Source organism: Oncorhynchus gorbuscha, linkage group LG06, assembly GCF_021184085.1.
Source record: "Oncorhynchus gorbuscha isolate QuinsamMale2020 ecotype Even-year linkage group LG06, OgorEven_v1.0, whole genome shotgun sequence".
Classification (NCBI taxonomy): Eukaryota; Metazoa; Chordata; class Actinopteri; order Salmoniformes; family Salmonidae; genus Oncorhynchus; species Oncorhynchus gorbuscha.
The window spans coordinates 91,565,341-91,587,246 of NC_060178.1; the positions used below are offsets into that span (position 1 = coordinate 91,565,341).

A 21,906-nucleotide genomic window follows, 5' to 3' on the forward strand; every position below is an offset into this window, starting at 1 on the left:
AATACGTTGAAAGTTTCTTTCAAAAACGTTGAAAGTTTCTTCAAGTGCAGTCGCAAAAACCATCAAGCGCTATGATGAAACTGGATCTCATGAGGACCGCCACAGGAAAGGACCCAGAGTTATCACTGCTGCAGAGGATAAGTTCATTACCAGCCTCAGAAATTGCAGCCCAAATAAATGCTTCACAGAGTTCAAGAAAAGACACATCTCAACATCAACTGTTCAGAGGAGACTGCGTGAATCAGGCCTTTATGGTTGAATTCCTGCAAAGAAACCACTAGTAAAGGACACTGATAAGGAGAGACTTCCTTGGGCCAAGAAACACGAGCAATGGACATTAGACTGGTGGAAATGTGTCCTTTGGTCTAGGGTCCAAATTGGAGATTTTTGGTTCCAACTGCCGTGTCTTTGTGAGACGTGGTGTGGGGGAACGGATGATCTCTACATGTGTATTTCCCACCGTAAAGCATGGCGGAGGTGGTGTTATGGTGTGGGGGTGCTTTGCTGTTGACACTGTCTGTCATTTATTTAGAACTGAAGGCACACTTAACCAACATGGCTACCATAGCATTCGGCAGCGATACACCATCCCATCTGGTTTGGGCTTAGTGGGACTATCGTTTATTTTTCAAATCAAAATCTAATCAAATCAAATGTGATTGGTCACATGGTTAACAGATGTTAATGTGAGTGTAGCGAAATGCTTGTGCTTCTAGTTCTGGCAGTGCAGTAATATCTAACAATTCCCCAACAAGAACCAAATACACACAAATCTAAAGGGGTGAATGAGAATATGTACATAAGTATATGGATGATAGGCAAGGTGCAGTAGATGGTATAAAATACAGTCTATAAACTCAGCAAAAAAATAAATGTCCTCTCACTGTCAACTGCATTTATTTTCAGCAAACGTAACATGTGTAAATATTTGTATGAATATAACAATATTCAACATCTGAGACATAAACTGAACAAGTTCCACAGACATGTGACTAACAAAAATTGAATAATGTGTCCCTGAACAAAGGAGGGGTCAGAAGTAACAGTCAGTATCTGGTGTGGCCACCAGCTGCATTAAGTACTCCAGTGCATGGACTGCACCAGATTTTCCAGTTCCTGCTGTGAGATGTTACCGACTCTTCCACCAAGGCACCTGCAAGTTCCCAGACATTTATAATAATAATAATAATAATAATAATAATAATAATAATAATAATATATGCCATTTAGCAGACGCTTTTATCCAAAGCGACTTACAGTCATGTGTGCATACATTCTACGTATGGGTGGTCCCGGGGATCGAACCCACTACCCTGGCGTTACAAGCGCCATGCTCTACCAACTGAGCTACACAGGACCACATTTCTGGGGTGAATGACCCTAGCCCTTACCCTCCGATCCAACAGGTCCCAGACGTGCTCAATGGGATTGAGATCCGGGCTCTTCACTGGCCATGGCAGAACACTGACATTCCTGTCTTGCAGGAAATCATGCACAGAACAAGCAGTATGGCTGGTGGCAATGTCATGCTAGAGAGTCATGTCAGGATAAGCCTGCAGGAAGGGTACCACATGAGGGAGGAGGAAGTCTTCCCTGTAACGCACAGCGTTGAGATGACAACAAACTCAGTCCAATGATGCTGTGACACACCGCCCCAGACCATGACGGACCCTCCACCTCCAAATCCATCCCGCTCCAGAGTACAGGCCTCTGTGTAACGCTCATTCCTTCGACGATAAACGCGAATCCAACTATCAACCCTGGTGAGACAAAACCGTGACTCATCAGTGAAGAGCACTTTTTTGCCAGGCCTGTCTGGTCCAGCGACTGTGGGTTTTGTGGGTTTTGCCATTAGGCACTGATGGAGGGATTGTGCATTCCTGGTGTAACTTGGGCAGTTGCTGTTGCCATCCTGTACCTGTCCCGCAAGTGTGATGTTGGGATGTACCAATCCTGTGCAGGTGTTGTTACACGTGGTCTGCCACTGCGAGGATGATCAGCTGTCTGTCCTGTCTCCCCGTAGCGCAGTCTTAGGCGTCTCACAGTACGGACATTGCAATTTATTGCCCTGGTCACATCTGCAGTCCTCATGCCTACTTGCAGCATGCCTAAGGCACATTCACGCAGATGAGCAGGGACCCTGGACATCTTTCTTTTGGTGTTTTCAGAGTCAGTAGAAAGGCCTCTTTAGTGTCCTAAGTTTTCATAACTGTGACCTTAATTACCTACTGACTGTAAGATGTTAGTTTCTTTAACGACCGTTCCAGAGGTGTATGTTCATGAATTGTTTATGGTTCATTGAACAAGCATGGAAAACAGTGTTTAAACTCTTTACAATGTTACAAAGTTATTTGGATTTTTACAAATTATCTTTGAAAGACAGGGTCCTGAAAAAGGGACGTACATGTGATATGAGTAATGTAAGATATGTAAACAATATTAAAGTGGCATTATTTAAAGTAGCATTGTTTAAAGTGACTATTGATCAATTTATTAAAGTGCCCAGTGATTGGGTCTCAATGTAGGCAGCAGCCTCTCTGAGTTAGTGATTGCTGTTTAGCATTCTGATGGCCTTGAGATAGAAGCTTTTTTCAATCTCTCGGTCCCAGCTTTGATGCACCTGTACTGACCTCGACTTCTGGATGACAGATGGTGTGAACAGGCAGTGGCTCGGTTGGTCAATGTCCTTGATGATCTTTTTGGCTTCCTGTGACATCGGGTGCTCTAGGTGTCATGGAGGACAGGTAGTTTTCCCTCTGTGATTCGTTGTGCAGACCGCACCACCCTCTGGAGAGCCTTGCAGTTGAGGGCGGTACAGTTGCCGTACCAGGCTGTGATACAGCCCAAACAGGATGCTCTCGACTGTGCATCTGTAAAAGTTTGTCAGTGTTTTGGGTGACAAGACAAATTTCTTTAGCCTCCTGAGGATGAAGACACTCTGCTGCGCCTTCTTCACCACGCTGTCTGTGTGGGTGGACCATTTCAGTTTGTCCGTGATGTGTACGCCCAGGAACTTAAAACTCTTCACCCTCTCCACTGCTTTCCCTTCGTTGTGGATAAGGGGGTGCTCCCTCTGCTGTTTCCTGAAGTCCACAATCATCTCCTTTGCTTTGTTGACGTTGAGTGAGAGGTTGTTTTCCTGACACCACACTCTGAGTGCCCTCACCTCCTCCCTGTAGGCTGTCTCGTCGTTGTTGGTGATCAGGCCCACTACTGTTGTGTCGTCTGCAAAATTGATGATTGAGTTAGAGGCGCACATGGCCAAGCAGTCGTGGGTGAACAGGATAATGACCTAACACACCTCCAGGCTGTGTACTGGCAATTTGACCAAGAAGGAGAGTGATGGAGTGCTGCATCAGTGGTCTTGTCAGGTGTATTGTAGTCTCATGTTGCCAGACTCCGTAGACTCGTCAAGTCCTTCACTTTGACACTTGAAGCAGGATCTTGAGGGAGCTGGATATGGAAGTCAGATGCATTGAGTCTATTGTTGTTGTCATGGTGATGAAGGTCAGGTGTACTGAGGCTACTGTTGTTGTCATGGTGATGAAGGTCAGGTGTACTGAGGCTACTGCTGTTGTCATGGTGATGGAGGTCAGGTGTACTAATTCTCCTGTTGTCATGGTGATGGAGGTCAGTGTACTAATGCTATGGTTGTTGTCATGGTTTCAGATTGTGATCCTGAAGGAGTTGAACCATTCGGACTGGAACTTTAATGAGAGTCAGAGGATAGAACTCAACTCGGTGAGTCATCGATTACACAGCAAGTCTGTCAACGTAGAGTAGGCTACTTAAGTGTATCAAGTATGCATTTTTATGTGTTCATGTGGTATCTTATTATTTTTGTTTTTGTATTAGATTTGATTATAACTCCTATTAGTTATCATACCTATCCTTCCTGATTTACAGCTTTTGCGTATTGACTACTACAACCTGACTAAGTTCTACGGCACAGTCAAGTATGATCATGGTGTGTTTGGGGTGTTTGAGTACTGTGAGAGAGGATCCCTAAGGGTGAGAAACACACACGCAAACGGCCACATGCGTGCACACACGCATGCACACACACACTTTGACTTTTCATCCTCTTCCTCAGTATGTGCTGAATGACAAGATCTCGTACCCGGAGGAAACCTTCATGGACTGGGAGTTTAAGATCTCTGTCATGTACGACATCGCTAAGGTGAGCTGGCAACAACTCTAGTCTGCTGTTGGTTTGTATGAGCTCAGAAGATGTCAACTCAAGATGACCTGTGAGATGACCTGACCCCAAGCTGGAACCTTAGATTGAATTTTGATCTAGTCAATATTGATATACATTTCTGAAAGTGCTTCGATCCGTTTGGCAACATTGAGTCATTGAAATACAATAAGTTGAAAGACAAAAACTCCTTCACCTCCACAGGGTATGTCCTACCTCCACTCCAGTGACATCCAGGTCCACGGCCGTCTCAAGTCCACTAACTGTGTGGTGGACAACCGCATGGTGGTCAAGATCACTGATTTTGGCTGCAACACCATTCTAGACCCAGGCAGAGGTAGGAACTATTTCTCCTGTAGGTCTAGCTTGCTAGCATAGTTAGCATTCATGCCATACACATCCCTTGAGGTCTGTCTGTATTAGGATATGTCCCCTTATTTTTTTTAGCTATTTTCTTTTACCTATCCTCCCCAATCCCGTATCCCCTCACTCTATTCTCCATCCTTCCACTCACTCCCCCCCCCCCCCTCCTTTATCTGGCCCTCTCTCTCCATCAGACCTGTGGACAGCTCCAGAGCACCTGCGTAGACAGGGGATCTCCCAGAAGGGGGATGTCTACAGTTTTGCCATCATTGCCCAGGAGATAGTTCTCAGGAGGAGCACCTTTTACACCCAGGCCTGCTCCGACCGTGCAGGTAAAACACACTCATATATAACACTTTATATAGAAACTTAGTAGTCACCCTTGTCACCCTTGTTTAGAATTTGTCACTGTGATGTGGTGCTGCATTTCATTCTGGGGAATTATCAACCCCTCTCGAGGCCAAATGTAGCATTGTTCAGTTGAGTGCCACGTAGGGTAGCAGAAAAACAAGACGCTCACATGTTGTTCTGTCTTCATCAGAAAAAATGTCCAGAGTGCAATACCCCAGCGAAATTTATTTCAGACCTGATCTGAATGTTGAGACTGCAGGAGAACAGGATTTGGAGGTAAGATTGCCGTTTGTTTGAGTGAGAGAGTGAGAGACAGAGACTAAAATCCACTTGTGTTTTTTCTTTCATGCCCACAGATGTACATGCTGATGAAGATGTGCTGGGATGAGGACCCAGAGCGAAGGCCTGACTTTAAGAAGATAGAGAGCTCACTGGGGAAGATCTTCAGGTACCAGCTACTTACTTTTATCTCTATTTTATTGGATAGAGCTACACACGTCAGGGCATTTTATCAGAAAGTTGTAGAATCAAATAAAATTTTACTGGTCACATTCACATGCTTAGCAGATGTTAATGCGAGTGTAGTGAAATGCTTGTGCTTCTAGTTCCGACAGTGCAGTAATATCTAACAAGTAATCTAACAATTTCGCAACAACTACCTCATACACATAAGTGTAAAGGGATGAATATGTACATATAAATATATGGATGAGCGATGGCCGTGCGGCAAGATGCAGTAAATGGTATAGAGTACAGTATATACATATGAGATGAGTAATGTAGGGTATGTAAACATTATATAAAGTGGCATTGTTTAAAGTGAGTAGTGATACATTTATTACATCCAATTATTAATTATTAAAGTGGCTAGAGATTTGAGTCTGTATTTTGGCAGCAGCCAATCAATGTTAGTGATGGCTGTTTAACAGTCTGTTGGCCTTGAGATAGCAGCTGTTTTTCAGTCTCTCGGTCCCAGCTTTGATGCACCTGTACTGACCTCCACTTCTGGATCATAGTGGGGTGAGAACAGGCAGTGGCTCGGGTGGTTGTTGTCCTTGATGATCTTTTTGGCCTTCCTGTGACATTGAGTGATGTAGGTGTCATGGAGGGTAGGTAGTTTGCCGCTTGTGATGCGTTGTGCAGACCGCACTACCCTCTTACGGTTGTGGGCGGAGCAGTTTCTGCACCAGGCTGTTATACATCCGGACAGGATGCTCTTGATTGTGCATCTGTAAGAGTTTGTCAGTGTTTTTGGTGACAAGCCAAATTTCTTCAGCCAGAGTTTTAAGAGGCGCTATTGAGCCTTCTTCACTACACTGTCTGTGTGGGTGGACCATTTCAGTTTGTCCAAGGAATTTAAAAAACTTTCCACCTTCTCCACTACTGTCCCGTCGATGTCGATAAGGGGGTGCTTCCCCTGCTGTTTCCTGAAGTCCATGATCATCTCATTTGTTTTGTTGACGTTGAGTGTTAGGTTATTTTCCTGACAACCACACTCCGAGGGCCCTCACCTCCTCCCTGTAGGCCGTCTCGTTGCTGTTGGTAATCAAGCCTACCACTGTCGTGTCATCTGCAAACTTGATGATTGAGTTGGAGGCGTGCGTGGCCATGCAGTCATGGATGAACAGGGAGTACAGGAGAGGGCTGAGAACCCACCCTTGTGGGGACCCAGTGTTGAGGATCAGTGGGGTGGAGATGTTGTTTCCTACCCTCCCCACCTGGGGGCGGCCCGTCAAAGTCCAGTACCCAGTTGCACAGGGCGGGGTCGAGATCCAGGGTCTCAAACTTAATGACGAGTTTGGAGGGTACTATGGTGTGGAATGCTGAGCTGTAGTTGATGAACAGCATTCTTACATAAGTATACCTCTTGTCCAGATGCGTTAGGGCAGTGTGATTGCGATTGCGTCATCTGTGGACCTATTGGGGCGGTAAGCAAATTGGAGTGGGTCTAGGGTATCAGGTAGGGTGGAGGTGATATGATCCTTGACTAGTTCCTCAAAGCACTTCATGATGACAGAAGTGAGTGCTACGGGGCTATAGTTGTTTACCTCAGTTACCTTAGCTTTCTTGGGAACAGGAACAATGGTGGCCTTCTTGAGGCATGTGGGCACAGCAGACTGGGATAGGGATTGATTGAATATGTCCGTGAACGCACCAGCCACACCAGGACACGGCTAGGGATGCCGTCTGGGCTGGCAGACTTGCGAGAGTTAACACGTTTAAATGCTTTACTCGTGTTGGCCACGTGTTGGCCACGAGCAAAGAAGTTGTTTAATTTGTTTGGGAGCGAGGCGTCGGTGTCCGCGACAGGGCTGGTTTTCTTTTTGTAATCCGTGATTAACTGTAGACCCTGCTACATATGTCTCATGTTTGAGCCGTTGAAATCCGACTGTAATTTGTCTCTATACTGACGCTTTGCTTGTTTGATTGCCTTGTGGAGGGAATAGCTACACTGTTTGTATTCAGTCCTGTTTCTGGTCGCCTTGCCCTGGTTAAAAGCAGTGGTTCACGCTTTCAGTTTTGCATGAATGCTGCCATCAATCCACGGTTTCTGGTTAGGGAAGGTTTTAATAGTCAACGTGGGTACAACATCACCAATGCACTTGATAATAAACTCGCTCACTGAGTCAGTGTATACATCAATGTTGTCTGGGGCTATCCGGAACATAACCCGGTCCACGTGATCAAAGCAATCTTGAAGCGTGGAATCCGATTGGTCGGACCAGTGATGAACAGACCTGAGCATAGGCGTTTCCTGTTTTAGTTTCTGTCTAGAGGAAGGGAGAAACAAAATGGAGTCTTGGTCAGATTTGCCAAAAGGAGGGCGGGGGAGGGCTTTGTATGCGTCGCGGAAGTTATAGTAACAATGATCCAGAATGCTGCCAGCTTGAGTCGCGCATTCGATATGCTGATAAAATTTAGGGAGCCTTGTTTTCAGATTAGCTTTTTAAAATCACCCGCTAAAATAAATGCATCCTCAGGATATATGGTTTCCAGTTTACATAGAGTTCAGTGAAGTTCTTTCAGGGACATCAAGGTATCTGCTTGAGAGGATATACACGGCCGTGACTATAATTTAAGAGAATTATATTGGAAGATAATGCAGTTGGCATTTGACTAAGGAATTCTAGGTCAGGCGAACAAAAGGACTTGAGTTCCTGTATGTTGTTATGATCACACCACAAATCGTTAATCATGAGGCATACACCCCCGCCCTTCTTCTTACCAGAGAGATGTTAGTTTCTGTCGGCGCGATGCGTGAAGAAACCGGGTAGCTGTACGGACTCTGATAACATATCCTGAGTGAGTCATGTTTCCATGAAACAGAGAATGTTACAATCTGGACATTGTACAAAGATGGTAAAATATCGCTGTAACATAATAAATGGTCAAAATGGAGTTGTAGAGGTATGAGTGAGAGGGAGCATGGTTATGGTTTGCAGTGCTGCAAAATAGCATACATATTTAATTACTGTAGAGAGACATTTGAGAAACAGCTCACAAGGGCAACACCTACATTGAAAAGTGGTGTGTGTGTATGTGTGTGTGACTGATCCTTTCTTCTGTTCTCCACAGTAACCTGCACAACCAAGCTAATGAGAGTTACATGGACAACCTGATCCGTCGTCTACAGATGTACTCCAGGAACCTGGAGCACCTGGTGGAGGAGAGGACGGCGCTGTACAAGGCTGAGAGAGACAGGGCCGACTGCCTCAACTTTATGCTGCTGCCTGGGTCAGTCAACAACAACAAAAAAATAAACATATCCAAACACAATTCAATGCTCCTGTTGTTTTATTAAGTGCAATGTTTGGACCAGAAGGTCTTTGCCAGACTGCATAACCAGAAAACCACTTTATGACCAGCAAATGACTTCTCTATCTCTCTCTTCCTCTCGCTCTAGTCCTGTGGTGCGTTCTCTGAAGGAGACGGGCATTGTGGAGCCGGAGCTGTTTGAGGAGGTGACGGTGTACTTCAGCGACATTGTGGGCTTCACCACCCTGTGCCAGTACAGCACCCCCATGGAAGTGGTGGACATGCTCAACGACATCTACAAGGGATTCGACTGCATCCTCGACCACCACGACGTATACAAGGTTAGGTTAGGGTTGTGGTTTAGGTTAGGGATAGGGTTAGTGTGTGGGTTAGGGTTAGGGTTGTGGTTGAAGCTAGGGTTGAGGGTTAGGGTTGTGGTTGAAGCTAGGGTTGAGGGTTAGGGTTGTGGTTTCTGGTCAGGGTTGTGGTGAGAGAGTTGAACTGGGATATGGACATGAAGCTAGGGTTAGGATTGTGGTTGAGACTAGAATTAGGGTTGTGGTTGAGGCTAGGGTTAGGGTTGTGGTTGAGGCTAGGGTTAGGGTTGTGGTTGAGGCTAGGTTTAGGGTTGTGGTTGAGGCTAGGGTTAGGGTTGTGGTTGAGGCTAGGTTTAGGGTTGTGGTTGAGGCTAGGTTTAGGGTTGTGGTTGAGGCTAGAATTAGGGTTGTGGTTGAGGCTAGAATTAGGGTTGTGGTTGAGACTAGGGCTAGGGTTGTGGTTGAGACGAGGGTTAGGGTTGTGTTTGAGACTAGGGTTAGGGTTGTGGTTGAGGCTAGGGTTAGGGTTGTGGTCCAATCTTCCTTTTTGTCCTGTGTCAGGTGGAGACCATAGGTGATGCGTACATGGTGGCGTCGGGGTTGCCGCAGCGGAACGGTAACAGGCACGCGGTGGACATCTCACGCATGGCCCTGGACATTCTGGCATTTATGGGGACCTTCCAGCTCAGACACCTGCCAGGGCTACCTGTGTGGATCCGCATTGGGATGCACTCAGGTACCCCTAGCTCCCCAAGTCCCAATACTGAATTCATGACACCTCTCTCTCTCTCCTCTCTATATTATCAAGCCTCCTTGGTCTCTGCTCTTTCCTTCTCCCTCCTTCCTGTAACTTTCCTCACTCCAGACTCTTTCCCTCTGTCTGTTATCAATACCCCTTTATGCTTACTACTTGTTCCCTAGGCCCCTGTGCAGCAGGAGTGGTGGGGATAAAGATGCCCAGATACTGCCTGTTTGGAGACACAGTCAACACTGCCTCTAGCATGGAGTCAACAGGACATCGTAAGCAGGCTACAGGAACACTAGAGATATCCATACCAACTCTATACAAACAGTTCATATCAGCTGTCATGGCAGGTAAGTAAAATACAACTCTGTCTCTCGCCATCCAGCCCTGAGAATCCACGTCAGTCAGCCCACCATCAGCATCCTACAGAGGACAGACTGCAGGTTTGAGTACGAGAAGAGAGGGGAGACTATCCTCAAGGTATGGACATGGCACATATGATAGAATTATACAGATGAATTTGTTCTGTATAGTACTCTTGTCTACTGTGTTGAATATCATAGAAGATTGCGCATGTGTGTGTATGCCAGGGTAAAGGCACAGAGTTGACCTACTGGCTGACAGGTGAAACGGGAGAGGACTACAACCTGCCAACGCCACCGACAGCGTGAGTTAACCTCCTGCTACTGTAAATGCTAACCTATAACTGTACCTCACTAGAGCTACACGTCATATTTACAACTATATTATCAACTTCTACATTCTCTATACTGACGCTTAGCTTGTTTGATTGCCTTGCGGAGGGAATATCTGCACTGTTTGTAATTCAGTCATGTCGCCTTGCCATGATTTGTTATGCAGGTGAATGAGGACCCAAAAGCGACTTGGCGAAAACAGAGTTTTTAATCCAGTAAAGTAACTTTACAATCAAAAGGCATAATTCTACTCGTAATGACGAGAACAGACTGGAGACTTGATCAAGAACTGCAGGTTGCCTCGGGAAGGCACTTGAACGTAGCAGACTCAGACACCTGCTCACCACGCAGCATCTGAGGGAAACACGACACGACAGGGCGATACATAGACACAGCACGGTGAACAATAGACAAGGATCCGACAGGGCAGGAACGGAAAACAAGGAGAGAAATAGAGACTCTAATCAGGGAAAAGGATCGGGAACAGGTGTGGGAAGACTAAATGATTGATTAGGGGAATAGGAACAGCTGGGAGCAGGAACGGAACGATAGAGAGAAGAGAGAGAGGAAGGGAGAGAGAAAAAGGGGAACGAACCTAAAAAGACCAGCAGGGGAAAATGAACAGAGGGAAAAGCAAAATGACAAGACAATCTAAGACAAAACATGACAGTACCCCCCCACTCACCGAGCGCCTCCTGGCGCACTCGAGGAGGAATCCTGGCGGCAACGGAGGAAATCATCAATAAGTGAACGGTCCAGCACGTCCCGAGACGGAACCCAACTCCTCTCCTCAGGACCGTAACCCTCCCAATCCACTAAGTATTGGTGACCCCGTCCCCGAGAACGCATGTCCATGATCCTACGTACCTTGTAAATAGGTGCGCTCTCGACAAGGACGGGAGGGGGGAGGGAAGACGAACGGGGGTGCGAAGAAAGGGCTTGACACAGGAGACATGGAAGACAGGATGGACGCGACGAAGATGTCGCGGAAGAAGCAGTCGCACAGCGACAGGATTGACGACCTGGGAGACACGGAACGGACCAATGAACCGCGGAGTCAACTTACGAGAAGCTGTCGTAAGAGGAAGGTTGCGAGTGGAAAGCCACACTCTCTGGCCGCAACAATACCTTGGACTCTTAATCCTGCGTTTATTGGCGGCTCTCACAGTCTGTGCCCTGTAACGGCAAAGTGCAGACCTCACCCTCCTCCAGGTGCGCTCACAACGTTGGACAAACGCTTGAGCGGAGGGAACGCTGGACTCGGCAAGCTGGGATGAGAACAGAGGAGGCTGGTAACCCAGACTACTCTGAAACGGAGATAACCCGGTAGCAGACGAAGGAAGCGAGTTGTGAGCGTATTCTGCCCAGGGAGCTGTTCTGCCCAAGACGCAGGGTTTCTGAAAGAAAGGCTGCGTAGTATGCGACCAATCGTCTGATTGGCCCTCTCTGCTTGACCGTTAGACTGGGGATGAAACCCGGAAGAGAGACTGACGGACGCACCAATCAAACGACAGAACTCCCTCCAAAACTGTGACGTGAATTGCGGGCCTCTGTCTGAAACGGCGTCTAACGGGAGGCCATGAATTCTGAACACTTTCTCGATGATGATTTGTGCCGTCTCCTTAGCGGAAGGAAGTTTAGCGAGGGGAATGAAATGTGCCGCCTTAGAGAACCTATCGACAACCGTAAGAATCACAGTCTTCCCCGCAGACAAAGGCAGACCGGTAATGAAGTCTAGGGCGATGTGAGACCATGGTCGAGAAGGAATGGGGAGCGGTCTGAGACGACCGGCAGGAGGAGAGTTACCCGACTTAGTCTGCGCGCAGTCCGAACAAGCAGCCACGAAACGGCGCGTGTCACGCTCCTGAGTCGGCCACCAAAAGCGCTGGCGAATAGACGCAAGAGTGCCTCGAACACCGGGATGACCAGCTAACTTGGCAGAGTGAGCCCACTGAAGAACAGCCAGACGAGTGGAAACAGGAACGAAAAGGAGGTTACTAGGACAAGCGCGCGGCGACGCAGTGTGCGTGAGTGCTTGCTTAACCTGTCTTTCAATTCCCCAGACTGTCAACCCGACAACACGCCCATAAGGAAGAATCCCCTCGGGATCAGTAGAAGCCACAGAAGAACTAAACAGACGGGATAAGGCATCAGGCTTGGTGTTTTTGCTACCCGGACGGTAAGAAATCACAAACTCGAAGCGAGCGAAAAACAACGCCCAACGAGCTTGACGGGCATTAAGTCGTTTGGCAGAACGGATGTACTCAAGGTTCTTATGGTCTGTCCAAACGACAAAAAGGAACTGTCGCCCCCTCCAACCACTGTCGCCATTCGCCTAGGGCTAAGCGGATGGCGAGCAGTTCGCGGTTACCCACATCATAGTTGCGCTCAGATGGCGACAGGCGATGAGAAAAATAAGCGCAAGGATGAACCTTATCGTCAGACTGGAAGCGCTGGGATAGAATGGCTCCCACGCCTACCTCTGAAGCGTCAACCTCGACAATGAATTGTCTAGTGACGTCAGGAGTAACGAGGATAGGAGCGGACGTAAAACGTTCTTTTAGAAGATCAAAAGCTCCCTGGGCGGAACCGGACCACTTAAAACACGTCTTGACAGAAGTAAGAGCTGTGAGAGGGGCAGCAACTTGACCGAAATTACGAATGAAACGCCGATAGAAATTAGCGAAACCTAAAAAGCGCTGCAACTCGACACGTGACCTTGGAACGGGCCAATCACTGACAGCTTGGACCTTAGCGGAATCCATCTGAATGCCTTCAGCGGAAATAACGGAACCGAGAAAAGTAACGGAGGAGACATGAAAAGAGCACTTCTCAGCCTTCACGTAGAGACAATTCTCTAAAAGGCGCTGTAGAACACGTTGAACGTGCTGAACATGAATCTCGAGTGACGGTGAAAAAATCAGGATATCGTCAAGATAGACAAAAACAAAGATGTTCAGCATGTCTCTCAGAACATCATTAACTAATGCCTGAAAAACAGCTGGCGCATTGGCGAGACCAAACGGCAGAACCCGGTACTCAAAATGCCCTAACGGAGTGTTAAACGCCGTTTTCCACTCGTCCCCCCTCTCTGATGCGCACGAGATGGTAAGCGTTACGAAGGTCCAACTTAGTAAAGCACCTGGCTCCCTGCAGAATCTCGAAGGCTGATGACATAAGGGGAAGCGGATAACGATTCTTAACCGTTATGTCATTCAGCCCTCGATAATCCACGCAGGGGCGCAGAGTACCGTCCTTCTTCTTAACAAAAAGAACCCCGCCCCGGCCGGAGAGGAAGAAGGCACTATGGTACCGGCGTCAAGAGACACAGATAAATAATCCTCGAGAGCCTCACGTTCGGGAGCCGACAGAGAGTATAGTCTACCCCGAGGAGGAGTGGTCCCCGGAAGGAGATCAATACTACAATCATACGACCGGTGAGGAGGAAGGGAGTTGGCTCGGGACCGACTGAAGACCGTGCGCAGATCATGATATTCCTCCGGCACTCCTGTCAAATCGCCAGGTTCCTCCTGAGAAGTGGGGACAGAAGAAATGGGAGGGATGGCAGACATTAAACACTTCACATGACAAGAAACGTTCCAGGATAGGATAGAATTGCTAGACCAATTAATAGAAGGATTATGACATACTAGCCAGGGATGACCCAAAACAACAGGTGTAAAAGGTGAACGAAAAATCAAAAAAGAAATAGTCTCACTGTGGTTACCAGATACTGTGAGAGTTAAAGGTAGTGTCTCAAATCTGATACTGGGAAGATGACTACCATCTAAGGCAAACATGGGCGTAGGCTTGTCTAACTGTCTGAAAGGAATGTCATGTTTCCGAGCCCATGCTTCGTCCATGAAACAACCCTCAGCCCCAGAGTCAATCAAGGCACTGCATGTAGCACCCGAACCGGTCCAGCGTAGATGGACCGACATAGTAGTACAGGATCTAGATGAAGAGACCTGAGTAGTAGCGCTCACCAGTAGCCCTCCGCTTACTGATGAGCTCTGGCCTTTACTGGACATGAATTGACAAAATGTCCATCAAATCCGCAATAGAGGCACAGGCGGTTGGTGATCCTCCGTTCCCTCTCCTTGGTCGAGATGCGAATACCTCCCAGCTGCATGGGCTCAGTCTCTGAGCCAGAGGAGGGAGATGGTTGCGATGCGGAGCAGGGAAACACCGTTGACGCGAGCTCTCTTCCACGAGCTTGGTGACGAAGATCTACCCGTCGTTCTATGCGGATGGCGAGAGCAATCAAAGAGTCCACACTGGAAGGAACCTCCCGAGAGAGAATCTCATCTTTGACCACTGCGTGGAGTCCCTCCAGAAAACGAGCGAGCAGCGCCGGCTCGTTCCAGTCACTAGAGGCAGCAAGAGTGCGAAACTCTATAGAGTAATCCGTTATGGATCGATCACCTTGGCATAGGGAAGCCAGGGCCCTAGAAGCCTCCCTACCAAAAACTGAACGGTCAAAAACCCGAATCATCTCCTCTTTAAAGTTCTGGTAATTGTTAGAACAATCAGCCCTTGCCTCCCAGATAGCTGTGCCCCACTCTCGAGCCCGGCCAGTAAGGAGTGAAATGACGTAAGCAACCCGAGCTCTCTCGCTAGAGTATGTGTTGGGTTGGAGAGAGAACACAATATCACACTGGGTGAGAAAGGAGCGGCACTCCGTGGGCTGCCCGGAGTAGCAAGGTGGGTTATTAACCCTAGGTTCCGGAGGCTCGGCAGGCCAGGAAGTAACAGGTGGCACGAGACGAAGACTCTGGAACTGTCCAGAGAGGTCGGAAACCTGAGCGACCAGGTTCTCCACGGCATGGCGAGCAGCAGACAATTCCTGCTCGTGTCTGCCGAGCATGGCTCCTTGGATCTCGACGGCAGTGTTACGAGCATCTGTAGTCGCTGGGTCCATTCTTTGGTCGGATCCTTCTGTTATGCAGGTGAATGAGGACCCAAAAGCGACTTGGCGAAAACAGAGTTTTTAATCCAGTAAAGTAACTTTACAATCAAAAGGCATAATTCTACTCGTAATGACGAGAACAGACTGGAGACTTGATCAAGAACTGCAGGTTGCCTCGGGAAGGCACTTGAACGTAGCAGACTCAGACACCTGCTCACCACGCAGCATCTGAGGGAAACACGACACGACAGGGCGATACATAGACACAGCACGGTGAACAATAGACAAGGATCCGACAGGGCAGGAACGGAAAACAAGGAGAGAAATAGGGACTCTAATCAGGGAAAAGGATCGGGAACAGGTGTGGGAAGACTAAATGATTGATTAGGGGAATAGGAACAGCTGGGAGCAGGAACGGAACGATAGAGAGAAGAGAGAGAGGAAGGGAGAGAGAAAAAGGGGAACGAACCTAAAAAGACCAGCAGGGGGAAAATGAACAGAGGGAAAAGCAAAATGACAAGACAATCTAAGACAAAACATGACATGATTAAAATCAGTGGTTCGCGCTTTCAGTTTTTCACAAATGCTGCCATCAATCCACAGTTTCTGGTTAGGGAAGGATTTAATAGTTACCGTGGGTACAACATCACCAATGCACTTGATAATAAACTCGCTCACGAGTCTGCGTATACATCAATGTTGTCTGAGGCTATCCGGAACATATCCCAGTCCACGTGATCGAAGCAATCTTGAAGCTTGGAGTCCGATTGGTCGGACCAGCGTTGAACAGACCTGAGCACGGGCGTTTCCTGTTTTTGTTTCTGTCTATAGGAAGGGACAAAAAAATGGAGTCGTGGTCAGATTTGCCGAAAGGAGGGCGGGGGAGGGCTTTGTATTTGTCACGGAAGTTAGAGTAGCAATGATCCAGAATGCTGCCAGCTTGAGTCGCGCATTCGATATGCTGATAAAACTTAGAGAGCCTTGTTTTCAGATTAGCTTTGTTAAAATCCCCAGCTACAATTAATGCAATAAACTATATACAAACTGTTCATCAGCTGTCATGGTAGGTGAGTAAATACAACTCTGTCTCTCCCCATCCAGCCCTGAGAATCCACGTAAATGCTCACCTATACATCTGTACATCACTAGAGCTACACATTATATTTACATCTATATTATCAACTTCTATGTAGATCTACCGTATATACTGTAATTAACTCCTATGTTCTTGTCCCTCCCTGCAGGGAGAACTGCCAGCGTCTGCAGCAGGATCTGGCCAAGATGATCCAGGAATGTCTGGACAACCGTTCGCTGGGGTCAGAGGTCATGGAGAAGAGGAATACCCTGTCCATGAGGCAGAGGAGGGCAGGGAGGGACGGAGGGCAGACGGGAGAGGAGGAGGATGACAATGACCAGCCGGCATACCTCCATCTGGCTACCGTCGACAACTTCACTACTTTCTTGTAGTTATTTTGATCAGAAGAAATATGGTTATTATTCCAATGTATGTGACCTTAGATTGTGTGAAAACTATCTACATATGTACATTCGTGGTTCAGTGGTAGAATTCTCACCTGCAACGCGCGAGGCCCGGGTTCAATTCCTGGTAAATGCTTTTACTAAAATCAGAGTTTTTGTTTGTAATTAAACTATTTGTATGTTTTGCCTAGAAAGTTATAGTCGCGAGTGTTTGTATAAGATATAAACTGAACGTTTTAAATAGTTTGTTTGGTTCAAATTGAAAGACCAATGAATTCAACTTAAAATAAGAGCGAAGTGGATTTTGGTGCAAGAATAATGTATTTGGAATGGAGTCGTGATTAAAATGCTGAAAGTAAGGAAGAGAGTTCGTTGCCGTGTTGGCTACTAATTTTCAGTGTAAGTTGCCAGAGGCAGGTAGATTTGGTGTGAAATAACATAAAACTGCATCATTACGTTGGATACACAATAACGTTACTCAAATTGGTTTGACCGTTGTTCAGGTACACTATTTTCTGTACTTCTGGCAGTACAATTTTGATTGAGAGATGTTGATTGATGTTGTAAGTTCTATTCAATGTCCAACATTTGTGATAAATTGGGGTTTGGGTTATCGAACCCGTACTACTGCTGCTACAGACAGCCAACAATAATTTGCAATTCATTGAAAGTCGCTGCGGCTTGGGCTGGGCTGAGCGCCTGTTACTGACAACACTTACAATGCACTTTTGTCGCCACGGCAATGATGTTGTGACTGAGGGTGACAGAGAACATTGTTTGTGTCATGCTTTGAGTCACTTTTCAGAAGTTGATACAAATTTCCAAATACATTTTTAAAAGTAGCTGTATATCGTCAGGGTAGTCTGAAAAGATGCTAAAACTAGCATCAAAATCGCTAGGTGGCCATCACTGATTGGTGGCGTTCACTGGGCTATATTTGACTATAAGAAAGGGAGATCTGAATGTTTGAATCGTAAAACTGTGATAATGTATTCTGATGGTTGTTGATTCTTGGTTTGTTTATTTGTTTACTGTTTATTGTTGATTTTACTTAATTAAACACTGTATTATCTGATGTGTTTGAGTAAGATACCTTCTTTCGGGACGGATGTAAGTTGTCTGGAGTGTGTGGGTTGGAGGAGCTATGGGAGAACACGTTAAAATTTTTGTTGAATGCCTGGGATTGAATTGCTGGTTTCTTACGCTGAGAGATGTGCTGCATTTGCGACAGAGGAAAAAAGTGTTGCATTTGGATGGTGGTGATATCGGGATGGTTGTGTCTAGGGGTAGTGTGTTCACTTGGGCATACATATACATTGATGTTGATCGGGGCTTGTCATTGATGATTTGCGGTACAGAGGAATTGTCATTGAGTTTGGTTTGTAGTTCGCTTTTGAGTTTCTGAATCGATGTAGCATAGTGAATGCTAGCTAGGTGTTTTGTGTTTTTCCTGGGAGAGTGGGTGTTTCATTGTCTCTATTTTGGATGTTTCCTGGGACTATAATCTTGGGGAGAGTGGGTGAGATTGAGGCAATAAACGACCAAATTGAAAAGGATCTGGAAGTTTGTTTTTTCATTATTTGCAAATACACACACAACATTTGTTAGGACTATTTGTTGGTGTTTAAAAAAAACAACTATTTGATTTGTTTTTTAATTTCCTTTGGGTTTGAGTTTTCCCTTTTTTTTAGTGCAAAGGCATCTTATTAAAGGGGCACACTCACATATGGAATTGTATGAGTTTTTATTTTATGAGTTTTAATTACACAAGTGATTTTAAAAATATTTTTATATTAAAGGGTTCTTTAAAATGTCCAATGTGGTATGGAACATGACTATAAAAGGGTGGTATAAGCTTTGACCTTATCATGGCTATCTCTTGTGGGCTGTTTAAGTGGCTCAGGGCTGACATCTGGTGGTTGTGTGGGAGAATGACATTATGCTCTTTACCCTTACCCAGAGCCAGGTAGAAGAGAGAGAGAATGCCAGATAAGTTCATAGCAAGAAATCCTAGCAGGATTAGAGCCAAGTATTTTCTAGTGGTCCACTCTCAATAAGAATGTGAACTGGATCAATTATATTTATTATAATCCACAGCGCTTCATCAATTATACCAGAGATGTAATGAATGGCTTGGCAGAATAGAATAGTCTTGGATATGTTTGCTGGCTGAAAAGGGTGGGAGTGTATGGAGGTAATTTGGTGCCTGATGACTCAACTCCAGACAGATCAGTGTCCTTTTCTCCTCATTAACATTGTATTAAATACATCTGAAATAGGTCTCATAAAATGCTGTAATAATATACAGTTCATTCGGAAGGTATTCAGACCCCTTGACTTTTTCCACATTTTGTTACGTTACAGCCTTGTTCTAAAATTGATTTAAATGAAAACATTTCCTCAATTTACACACAATACCCCATAACGACAAATCAAAGACAGGTTTTTAGAAATGTTTGCATATTTTATTTACATAAGTATTCAGACCCTTTTCTATGAGACTTGAAATTGAGCTCAGGTGCATCCTGTTTCATCTCACCCTCCTTGAGATGTTCCTACAACTTGATTGGAGTCCACTGGTGGTAAATTCAATTGATTGGACATGATTTGGAAAGGCACACACCTGTCTATATAAGGTCCCACAGTTGACAGTGCATGTCAGAGCAAAAACCAAGCCAGGAGCTCGAAGGAACTGTCCGTAGAGCCCCGAGACAGGATTGTGTACATTCACAGATCTGGGGAAGGGTACCAAAACATTTCTGCAGCATTGAAGGTACCCCAAAACACAATGGCCTCCATCATTCTTACATTGAAGAAGTTTGTAACCACCAAGACTCTCCCTAAAGCTGGCCGCCCAGCCAATCTGAGCAATCAGGGGAGATGGTCACAGGTTCTTGGTTACCTCCTGACAGAGCTCCAAAGTTCTTCTGTGGAGATGGGAGAACCTTCCAGAAGGACAACCATCTCTGCAGCCCTCCACCAATCAGGTAGAGTGGCCAGACAGAAGCAAAAGACTGTGCAGTTTTTCTCTAATGACAATCAAAATTCTAAAATTGCACTTGTTATTATTCTGAAAATGTATCCGCAGGCTTACAAAAGGGGTCCGCAGCTGCCAGTTGCCCATCCCTGCTCTAGCTTAAAATATCATGACAACAGCCTGGTCTCAAGGTGCCAGGGCCTATCATTACAACATGAGCAGAGAACAGGGTTGCACCAAAATGGCACCCTATTCCCTAATTAGTACACTACTTTTGACCAGAGACCTATGGCCTCTGGTCAAAAGTAGTACACTATATATGGAATTGGGTGCCATTTTAGACGCATGCCTCTTTCAGGCACCTCTCTTTTCTCTTCCTGCCAAGGCCTAAAGTCAGGCTGGAGCCAGGGCCAGAGCAACAGGCTGAGAGCTCTGCTCTGCTGGCATGCACATGCCTCATGGAACACGTATGTTCCGGCAGGAAGCACTGTTGTGTCTGTGTGTGTGTGGTGGTGCAGAGCGTTGCACAATTGGCCCAGCGTCGTCTGGGTTAGGGTTTAGCCGGGGTAGGCCATCATCGTAAATAAGAATTTGTTCTTAACTGACTTGCCTAGTTAAATAAATAAATAAAAACAGACCATCCCCTGGCATGGCACAGTGCTGTAAGAGCACACTACCCCTATATGTCAAGAGAGAGGGTATTGGCCAAGGGTGGAAACTCAATAGTAGACATTAAGGAAATTAAAACAACCTCTGTCAACGTGTACAAGACTGGGACAGTCTTGTACACGTTGCAGGGCATCCTCATGCAGTACAAGCAGACTTTTACGGGATCAAAGAGAGAGTACAGCAGGAAACGCTCTCTCTCTGTGACGACTGATCACACCTCTTCAAACTGTCCACCCCCCCCCGAGAGAGCTGACGTGAGAGAACTTAGAGAACACATGGCACTGAAGGACGAGGTCAGAAAGCTGAGGTGTGACAGAGAGCAGGACACTCCCCCAGAGAAGCCAGCAGAACAGCCGAAGTGGCTAAACTCTGATGCCCAAACACTAGGCATGCCCTGGAGCTGTTGTCAGAGGACGGACTAGGTTCCTCCAGCCACATCACAATTCACACAGGCACAAATGACCTGAGGGCCAGCAGGAAAGGGTGGCAACAGCACTCAAGGGAGTGATTGAAAAAGTTTTCTCCACTTTCCCCAACACACAAGTGGTTATCTCCATCCTGCTACCACGAAAATACTTTCACCCTGCCACCATACAGCGGGTGAATGCAAGCATTTTGCGAGACTGTTCCTCAAAAGCTAATGTCTACCTGGCCCACCACTCCACCCTGGACTTGAACAGCCTTTACGACCAGGTACACCTCTACAAGGACATCACCCTCACACAGGAGCAACAGTGCATTGGACACCCCGCTCAGACCAGCGAGACACCCTCAAAGACCTGCAAGAGCCCCTCCCGAAGGACCTGCACCAAGAGAACCCACGCCAAGAAGACCTACACAGAGACCACAGCATCACCAGCCACACCCCAACCAAGACCACCCTAAGAAAAACAAGGCCACAACCAATATGCCCCTTCTGCCCACCCCATGCCCCCCACCCCTGCAGCAAGGACCTCAAAATGACAGCAGGACACATGCCCAGTTCGTGAGCAGAGTAATAGGCTCAACCCCCACTATTACACCCGCCCAAGCACCATCCTGCTACCTAAGAGGTATGTATCAGATGCTCAACATACTCTGCTCACACCTACTGTGATGGTCCGGGCCTAAACCACACAAAACAACACTAGACACTATGGAACACAAAGCTTTTACTAACTCATCCTGGATTATACAAGGTCTGAGGTTATCTGCCTTTGCCCTAAAGAGCAGGAACCCAGACTTAAAATCAATTGTAAATACAGACATTGTCATCCTACAAGAAACATGGTATAAAGGAGACGAATCCACTGGTTGCCCTCTAGGTTAGAGAGCTGGTAGTCCCATCCACCAAACAACCAGGTGTGAAACAGGGGGATGCTAATTTGGTATAGTGCAGACCTAACCCACTCTATTAAATCAGTTAAAACAGGAAATGTCCTCGTGTGCTACCTATATCCCCCAATAG

The 21,906-nt window shown here is 46.5% G+C and overlaps 1 protein-coding gene across 1 annotated transcript in view; it reads left to right on the top strand.

Moving 5' to 3' along the window:
- The window catches only part of LOC124038528 (heat-stable enterotoxin receptor-like), a 42,266-nt gene extending 24,378 nt beyond the window's left edge, over positions 1–17,888 (top strand). Inside the window, exons 14-27 of the mRNA XM_046354531.1 lie at positions 3,670–3,741; positions 3,907–4,011; positions 4,094–4,180; positions 4,403–4,535; positions 4,756–4,893; positions 5,103–5,188; positions 5,269–5,360; positions 8,489–8,647; positions 8,817–9,009; positions 9,547–9,721; positions 9,907–10,005; positions 10,116–10,210; positions 10,321–10,397; positions 16,579–17,888. Coding sequence (XP_046210487.1) covers positions 3,670–3,741; positions 3,907–4,011; positions 4,094–4,180; positions 4,403–4,535; positions 4,756–4,893; positions 5,103–5,188; positions 5,269–5,360; positions 8,489–8,647; positions 8,817–9,009; positions 9,547–9,721; positions 9,907–10,005; positions 10,116–10,210; positions 10,321–10,397; positions 16,579–16,801 — 1,734 coding nt within the window. The 3' untranslated portion in view covers positions 16,802–17,888. The remainder of the gene's footprint in view (positions 1–3,669; positions 3,742–3,906; positions 4,012–4,093; positions 4,181–4,402; positions 4,536–4,755; positions 4,894–5,102; positions 5,189–5,268; positions 5,361–8,488; positions 8,648–8,816; positions 9,010–9,546; positions 9,722–9,906; positions 10,006–10,115; positions 10,211–10,320; positions 10,398–16,578) is intronic.
- The last annotated feature ends 4,018 nt before the right edge of the window (positions 17,889–21,906 follow it).